Below are 9,613 nucleotides of genomic sequence, written 5' to 3' on the forward strand. Positions count from 1 at the left end.
TTGAATAATTTGAGTGGTTTTATTCATAACCGATATTTAATCCATTTTCTACAAGCTGTTTGAAAAATCAAATATTTTGCATGGAAAATTAAATGCTCCGTAGAAAATGGGTTTTGAACAATTCAATGGCTTCTCAATTAGTTTGTCCAAAATAGTCAGCACATTCACATGCATTGTGTTCCATCCCTTGGTTTTAAAAATAAAAATTGATTAAAAAGCTGGAAATGCTTCCAAGCATGATCAATAATTCTCCGAGGAAAAAAACCTAGGAAAATAGTCCAAAAATCCAAATTCTACCGGCTAACTAATAAATATCATAAACGTGTGTGCTATTTTCAACAGAATAAAATGTCCGTATCGTAGTATCTCAGTCAATGACAGATAGCTGAGGATATATGCTGAGCATAGAAACTCAGTAAGCTGAGATTGGGACATTTTGACTTTATGACGTGTAGTCCATATAAATGCATGATGAAATGCACGGAATTGTATGCGTGCCATCATGAATTTGTATGGACACGTCATAAAGTCAAAATGTCCCAATCTCAGCTTACTGAGTTTCTATGCTCAGCATATATCCTCAGCTATCTGTCATTGACTGTAGTATCTTGATTTCAATTCAAGCACGAAATTCGATGAATTAATTCTAACAGCCGAAATTTGCATCTGAAGTAAAAATTCTTGTCGAAATCATAGCAGGCAGATGACTTCACAACATTTCAATTCTGATCAATATACAATTTGAAATTCGAAATCATTCAAGATCGACTCTATCGCCGTCTCGGACAGAAGTGAAAACGAAAGAAAATTAAGTAAGAAGACTCCATCAAAAGTTGTGAGGAATAAAAAATAAAACGAGCAAAAAATTAAATAAAAGAAATATTCGATCCAACGACAATTTTTAATCGAAAAAAGAAAAAAATTGAAAGAAGGAGAAAAAAGACAGAAGAGCGTCGACATCATTTTGAATAGCGGCGAAAACAAAAGCGTTCCCATTGATTGACCAAGAGAAAAGGACGCACACAAGTCGTATTCAATATTAAATAGCAAAGAGTATTGAAATCACAATGGTCCTAACATTGTCTGGATTCTTATTCACTCAAATTTGTCCCGTGTGTTCACTGTTCACCGTTCATTAGCAAAAAGAATCTTTTATTCATTTCAACATCATTTTATTTATAGATCATTGGCATACTGACAATCGTTATCGCCCATATTTTCTACAGCACATTTTGTAATGATGTTATCGAGCTTTGTAATGATTTATCGGTATGTCAATTGTTAAGTGAATTTCAACAAACATTTTCATTGGATGATTAAATGCAATTCGATTCCTAAATTGAAAATTTTTCGAACAATTTTTCGATTTATTGACATTTTTTCGATTTGGCATGAAATTCAGATGTTTTTTTTTCATTTCAGGAAACGATTTTGAGATTTTGGTAATAACCTTGATGTGTTTGGGCGCGTTGCTTGTCCTATTGCCATTCATTGGAGGTTTCGGTGTCTTAGTGGAAAACTCGAAATTAGTTTTGATCGTAAGAAAACGCTGAAAATTTCTCTGTGAAAATGCACTTGATTTAACTTCAATCTTTTTCGATCCAGAATTAATCAAATTCAAGTTTCGATGATTTTTTTTTTCACTTCATTTCAGTTTTTAGTTTTGTTGGTTGCGATTTTCGTGGTTAAGCTTGGAATTGTTATTGCATTATATATAAAGTGGAGTATAGTAGATGATCTACAAACGATACTGACAGACAAATTCCATTTTTCTGACGAACCTGAGTCAGAACTTAGCTATGCAAGTTGGATTGTTTTGCAAAAGAAGGTGACAATTTTATACAGACTTTGACGATTGATTTAATCTAGACTTTAGCTTTCATTTCATAATTCATAATTCCACTAAAATTTGGAAAATCAAAAAGATCATTTTCTATCGGAATCGATTCAGAACCGTGTTTTGATTACACACAGAGGATAGAGAGAGAAAGAAAGAGATACTGCAGCACACAAGTTAATAATTATTTTCTTTGTTTTACTTCACAGATGAATTGTTGTGGCATATATGGCCCCCAAGACTGGATAGATACGAATCCAGAACCGAAACAAATACCATTATCATGTTGCTACCATCTTGCAACTTTTCAACAGGAATGCCCCAAAACCTGTGCATCCGAAGGCTGTTATGGAATTGTACAAAAAGCGTTTGCGAGAGCTTTCTACTTCTTAGTCGGACTTGACACTTTTGTTGCTACGACTCATGTAAGACATCAAAATATGCGTTCTTCCATTGAATTTTATAAGGAACCAATGAAAATGTATCTTTCACATCACAGCTCGTGGGCATTGGAACGACTATTTATTGGCTGTTGACGAACTGAAAGGAGCTGTATTGAGATATCTTGAAGTTTGACTGGAAAATTGTTCTTTTCAATTTTTCGGATTTTTTGCTGAGAAAAAAATAAAGAAAGAAAAACGTCTTTTGATTTATTTCGTATTAGTAACAGTGAAAACTTTTCCACTCGAAAATTTATGGAATAAATTTTTTTTACAAAAAATAAATTTTGGCCTAGCAAAAAAAAATGTTCTCCGAACATCGACGACAAAATGTCCAATATTTCTCGAAGCTATTTCATGGGATACATGAATTTGGAATGGTTCGGCCACCAAATAGGGGACCATAATATTGAATGAATGCCGTTAGCAATGGATATTCACCACATCCGCATTTTCCGGTGAAATCATCCATATCGATAGAAAAAAAAACATGCCTCCGCCAAGACGATTATTCGGGATATAAATGGCCTTATAACGAGCGGTGTTTGTATCTTCAAAAGAAATCTATAGATCGCCCAGATAGGCATAATATTGATTTGCACCCATTTGAGAAATATATACAGTCATGGACTAAATTGAGCGTACGACTACCAGAAATATGTATCGCGGACTATTTCATGAACCTAATTAATTTGTTCATTCAATTCTTTTCTAGCAAAAAAACAACATCTTGTCAGCCAAAAATCCGTTAATACGAAATGATCCATATAAGAGTATACTACATGGACTCCACATTGTGGTACTTCAGCGTTTATTTTTTAAGGGAGTTAGTTTTTGGGATTGATATGTTCAGCATAGTTGTAGCACTTGATGAATAGAGTAAATTTGATCAAGAGAAGATGTCAAAATAATATACCATTTGTGAGTTATAACCTCAAATGTCAAATAAATGGCGCTATTTTGACATCAGCTGTCATACTTTCACGGCTGTATCTTTTAAAGTACTTGAAATATTTGGTTGGTTATTATTGCATTTCGTTGGTCTAACCTCAAGCTTTCGAACGCCGGTTAAGATGCTTCAATATCATTCTTGGTTCAAGAAATATTCATATGTGTTGAAAGTGATAAAAGTGAAAAATAAAAAAAAGTTTAACCGTCTCCATTTCCCAAACAACGGTTCGGTGGAGCAAAACATATATACCATTTCGAAGCAACATGAGCTTGTGCATCATACTATATCCCCACTTTTTCAATTTCCATGAATTTTCTCTATTTAAACAAATATTAAACGGACCGTACGCTCAATTTTGTCCAGCACAAAAATGACATTCATCTACACCACAGGCCATAAGTTTGGATACCCCTATGAAACGTTTGTTTCTACGCTTTTTGAACATTTTCACTTGAAATTTAGTATTGGATATGAAAATATATCGAAATTCTGACCGAATGGATGATTTGGAAGATAACATTTGGCCGACCTATGGCCATCTTTTGGCCTTTGAGCTGTGGGAGCCAAAATCGAAGTCTTAAACGGGCCATCTGATTAAAAAGTTAAATACGCCATTGGAAAGGTCTTGAAAAGTAGATGTGATTTTTGGTATTAAACATCAAAATCGGCCGGCATTTGGCCAAGATATGGCCGTTTGTAATTTTTGGCCGAAATCTTCAATCAGCCATATCTTGGCCAAAAGCTCGCCGATTTTGATGTTTAATACCAAAAATGATACGTACTCTCTGAGACCTTTCCAACGACGTATAGCATGTTGAAATTGGACAAGAGGTTTGAAATTTAAAAATTTTGGGCCAAATTCATTCATAGGGGTATCCAAACTTATGGCCTGTGGTGTACATTTTTCAATAAAAATCACAAAATCCAAAAAAAAATTTCAAAATTCTCTCGGTTACTATTAGTTCACATAATTACGCAACAAACAGTGCAAAGAATTGAATGAACAAATTAATTAGGTTCATGAAATAGTCCGCGATACATTTTTCTGGTAGTCGTACGCTCAATTTAGTCCATGACTGTACACTACCGTGCAAAAGTTTGGAACCACTAGGTATTTTTCATACAAATTGACCATTTTTGGTGGACTCATTAACATATTTCGGAAACACCTGCACTCTTGATATTTTGTGCATAGTTTCTACAACGTTTCAAAATATTCACGTATTTAAAAAATATATCAATTTGAATTTGATCTGTTTTAATCTTCATACAAATTTGATCATTTTTCACACAGTGCAAATTCAAATTGCTATATTTTTGAAATTCATGAATATTTTTTGATGAAACCTCTGTGATTTACTATTGAAACGTTGTAGAAACTATGCACAAAATATCAAGAAGAGAACCCTCAGCTTTAGCAGAGGAAAATAGAAAGCCACAAAGAAGTTGTTTTTTTTTAAGTAGCATACACTGTGCGTGTGTTAGTCTTACACCTTCAAAATGACCATTCGAGCAATCATATGAAAAAAGTGTAAGCTAAATGTGATTTCTTCAGAACAAAATACCTTGCAATCAAACGAAAATTTGCTCCCAAGAAGCACCTCATCATCTGAAGTCGTCAAAACTGTGTTACTGTGCGACTGCATGAAATCATGAAAATCTGTCCCATAAGCAATATCGTGTGATTTCTAGAGTTCTTTCTTACCTTGCATTTCGTTTTCACAATAACAATAATCTCAAGTGCAAATTTTCGCATTTGTGTTGACAATGAAAAACAATTTAGATTTTTGTTGTTCTCACCGAGGACTTCTCAGCGATTCCATTTCTTTTGTTTTAATGATAATAATGTGAGAGAAATTTCGAATACATTCAAATTACAAATCTAAGTAGTACAAAATTTGGGAATTGATAAAGTATGCAGTACAAAGTCGATACATAATGTGTCGTTACATATTAAAATGGTTTTGATTTGCACTGATATAAAATGCTGTTTTCTTTAAATTGCTTAGATTGTAAATTGTAAATCAAATCGATTTGAACATTGTAAAATGTAGCTTAAAAATATATTATTGAATACGGTGTTGTATGTGGATGTATCTATAGACTAAATAAATTTTGGGTTTCTATAACGACGGGATTGTTGCCTGAAAGCGGTAAAAATTAATTTCTTCTAGTGTTTTCCATTTAAAATTTCTTACCATGTATTTCGTTCATGCCTGGGGTCACATGCACTACAGTAGTACGGTCCGGCTGGCCTTAAACACATCGCGCACCACTTTTTTTGCTTGACATCTCGCAGCATCTTCTCGTACTGTTCATGAGCCTGTTCCTTCGCCAGCTCACACTTTTTCTGTAATCCTGTCACTTGACTTGATAAGCGGTTTTTTTCCGTTGACAAGCGTTCAATCGTCGATTTCATTCGATCGATTTCAGTCGAACTTTTGATCAAATTCCTGTTAATATGGGTCAAATGTGTGTTTTTCGCTTCAGCATTCTTCAAATTGTTAGCGAATTCGACATTTGCCGCTTGAAGTTTTGCAATTTTGATTTTCAAATTTGCATTCTGTGTTGACGTTGTACCCAACTGATTCACATACTGATTGGCCTCGGTGATCTTAGCTTGTGCCTTTTCCAAGTCAGCGGATACAGCATCAAGTTTCGACTTAAACACATTTCCGACATTAGCTTCTTCGGAGGCTTGGTCATGCATTGCCGATAAGTACATTTCTTTGTATTTTTTGAGGTCCGCTTTCAGTGTACTATTCTCATCACGCAAACCATCGATCAATCGTTTGTTGTCAAGTTGCCGCTCATTCAATGTTTGCGTACTTTTATCAATCATTTCCACACAGAGTTGAGTCACGCCAGTAGAGTGTTGTATTGCATTTTGCACGACAGGCTCTGATGTCGTCAACATTTCCACTGTTACCTGGTCGATTTCAAACTGAGCTGTCGAATTTGAGAATTCGGTTGAGTCGGCACATGGTGATGACGGCTTTCCATTGGAAACAATCTCGTTGTTTAAGCTGGAATCAGGCTCGTTGGTAATGATTTTGCGATTGTCGCAGCTTAAATGGTCGGCTTTTTTGGCCAACTTTCTTGAAGACAACGTTGATCGTCGTGCCTTTGGCACTGCCGGAACTTTGAATACCGTATCTGAAGTTGAATTTTGAGATGAGCCTGAACCATATTGTAATGACGTCGTACTAGATGGTGCTGCATCTTGATTCACATTAACAGCCATTTTTGCACATTTTGCTGGTTGCAATTTATTCAATTTCACACTATTCATTCGCTTCTTTGTGGCAGTTTGCGGTTTTCCGTCGGAACCTTTGGAATAGAACAAAGACACGTTTACAAATATGGACTCGAAACATTTAATATCGTCAACGAAAGTGTTAGCTTATATCGTGAAATTGTAATCGAAATTTTGCGAATAATATTATGAACGGTGAAGAAAGAACTCTTCAATGATCGACGTTCATTGAATGTTTTGTGACTGGTTTCAAAATGTATTTACCTTTTGCCATTGTCGTTTGTATGAAAGAAGATAAATTGTTCGTTGTGGATGGTAGACGATCAATTTGAATCGATAGTTGACGGCAACTCGCTGCAATCTGCGTATTTGTTGCACTCTCTGCGGTTGTCGTATTCGGTGCGATTTTCGCAGTCGTTATATTGGGTACGATTTTCACATCCGAGGCAGCTACAGATGCTGACATACGCCTAGTCATAACACATCCAGTGGTGTAAACCTCTTGCGGTACAGGCGAATTGCGTTTTGTTTGTTTTACTGGAAGTGACATTCGACGAGCACACGTAGCCGATGCCGGCTTTGACTTCGGAATTGGTGGCGGAACAACTGAATGGCCCAATTCTTTCCAAGCATTTGGAATCATTTCGTATAAATGGCGCTCCAGGAAATTGCCATGCAGAACCGTAATTGCATCAGCATAGTTGAACGAACCATATTTCTTAATCAGATTGTTGATGTAACTTTCAGCCTCCTGAAATTTGATGAATGAAAGTGTAACTTTGAATTAGATGGATGAATATTGATAAAAGCTGTTAAGCTGCGGTTAAGATTGATAAAAAATGTAACCGCCAAATTGTCATTGGAAACTCAACTCACTGCTCAGCTTTAATGTGAACAAAGAAAACCAAAAACCATTATCGTTGTATAAACAAAAAAAATTCAATTCTTACCTTCATTGCTTCATTGTGTTCACGGCGCTGTGGACCAATCCAAATGCTTGGACACCTTTGAGAGTACAGTAAACAATTTTTGACCGGCACAATGCCGCGAAGATGACTTCCACCAAAATATTGAACGTCTACGGTGTTCTGATCACGATTATAGCGCATCACTTTCGCCGGCCAATACGGGAATGTTCTTTGCTTAGCCCAAACAAGAATGTGCAATCTAGCGCATGGCGTTGAAAACCAATCGACATCCAAATTGATATAGCAACTATGACACAAGCGAATACAGTACATTTCCTCTTTAACCGCATTAAACAAGACGTTTGCCGCTTTGATTTTGCCATGGTTAGCTGGTGTGAAATGGAAGGATTAAGATTATTACAAAGTGAGCTAAAATTGGTTTAGTCAATTTCCGATGCATGAAAATGAAGGGCATCTTTTGCATCCATCATATTTTGATGCAAATATTCGTTGGTACAAAAAATTAAAGTTCGTTAAATAATAATCATCACATTTTAATGCAATACTCGATTGAAAACCTTCAATTTGCATATGTAACTCACCCGAACAATGAATCTTCGTATTGTGCACGATCCATTTGATGTCGGAGTAAAAATCCTCGCAGCAACTGTATGCACCGATCTCAATCTTCTTGCTAATTGTGTTTAAATCCATTGTGTTCGCAACCGTTCCTCTGGGATAATCAACCTCCATAAACTGTTTGGTGAACTAAAATCAACGTTTTCTTAGCAGATTCTTTTACATTTTCTCATTTAAAATAGAGAGTCTATAAGAAGATCTCATAAATTAAACGAAAAAAAAAATTCAAATTTCGGTAAAATGTTACATACAATCTTATCATCGGCGATTAAATGATCCCAGATGAAATTTAGCGCCGTCTTCAAGTGTTCCGCACTGATTTTTCTGCAAATGATCAATGTGTTAGTAGGTTGATAGAGTACATATTAGTACTTGAGATAATTAACGAGGATGATTTTTATAACACAAGCTAAATCTCTTTTCCATTATAAACATAGCATATGACGGAATTTCGGTGTGAAAAAAAACATGACCTAACTTACTCTGCATTATTTCGTTGGGCTCCTTTTTCTATCTCAAGACATTCCGGACATCGCCACGTCGCCATTTCATCCTCATATACCTTTTTTTCGGATGAACATGTTGCCGACATGTGAAACGATCGCACACACGTCGTGCAGAAGAGATCGACGTCATCGCGATGGCATGTCCAACAATAATTGTCTGATACGGGCTACGGGATAAATATTGATTAGATTCAATCAGAAGAAAATTCAACGCATGTTTTCGTTTGAAAAGAAAATCTAGGACACATTTCATGGCGTAATTGAAAAGAAAATAGGTCAAGTCGTAAGTCGCCCAACAGACTATACAGAGTGAAAGTAAAGTCAAACAACAAACTGTATAGAGTAGAACTACAGTTAAAGATGAAACTGAAACGTTGAACTAAAACAGGGCCGTAGCGTCCATAGGGGCGCAAGGGGCTGAGCCCCCTCTGGAATTTTCTGAGCCCCCCTGGAGTTTGGCGATTCTTATTTGAAAAATTAGAAACATTACGCCACATAATCAAATGCAAAATTGGATTGAAATTTACTCAACGAACGAATGTACAATCAAATTCACAAAATGAAGAAAAACAACGACACGCATTTGATATAATACTGGATTTGACTTTGTCTGAAATGTCGCGTCGTTTCAAGGAAAATTCGGATGTTCTGATCGCATTGGATTCTGTATTCGAATTTGACCTTATGCCACTCGCAGATGTTGGGACCAAAGTTCCAGAAGAAAGTGAACTGGTACAAATTTCAATTTCCTTCAAACTATTTCACCGTTAGGAAGCACATTTACAGACACTTGCCAATTGATTGAAGCCGTAGAAACATTTGGCTGTTCTACAGTCATTTGTAAATCATCATTCTCAACGCTCAACCGAATCATTCCGGGACGAATCAGCATGACATGTGATCGAATGAAAAACCTGACTTTTTTGGCATTCAAAAAGGAACGCTTGAAAAATATTGATAACATGGAAATTTTGAAGGAATTCGATGCAAAAAAAAATCGACGCGTCCGTTTATTTTACTGTGCAATAATATGGGCGAGGGTCAGGTCGGTAACGTTACAATTCGCACGCCTATT

General features: G+C 36.0%; 1 protein-coding gene across 1 annotated transcript; it reads right to left on the reverse strand.

Annotated features, from left to right (window-relative positions):
* Positions 1-5,013: 5,013 nt before the first annotated feature.
* On the reverse strand, positions 5,014-8,701 carry LOC129574506 (MYND-type zinc finger-containing chromatin reader ZMYND8-like). The gene is made up of 7 exons (XM_055456586.1): positions 8,515-8,701; positions 8,284-8,356; positions 7,996-8,161; positions 7,436-7,782; positions 6,750-7,236; positions 5,428-6,559; positions 5,014-5,373 (listed from the first exon to the last, which is right to left on the reverse strand). The coding sequence occupies exons 1-7, from the start codon at positions 8,622-8,624 to the stop codon at positions 5,334-5,336; spliced, it is 2,355 nt and encodes a 784-aa protein (XP_055312561.1). The 5' UTR covers positions 8,625-8,701; the 3' UTR covers positions 5,014-5,333.
* Between the last annotated feature and the right edge of the window lie 912 nt (positions 8,702-9,613).

The sequence above is a fragment of the Sitodiplosis mosellana genome, unplaced genomic scaffold, assembly GCF_009176505.1.
Source record: "Sitodiplosis mosellana isolate CC-2019 unplaced genomic scaffold, AAFC_SMos_1.0 Smas_scaffold_6164, whole genome shotgun sequence".
In the NCBI taxonomy this organism is placed as follows: domain Eukaryota; kingdom Metazoa; phylum Arthropoda; class Insecta; order Diptera; family Cecidomyiidae; genus Sitodiplosis; species Sitodiplosis mosellana.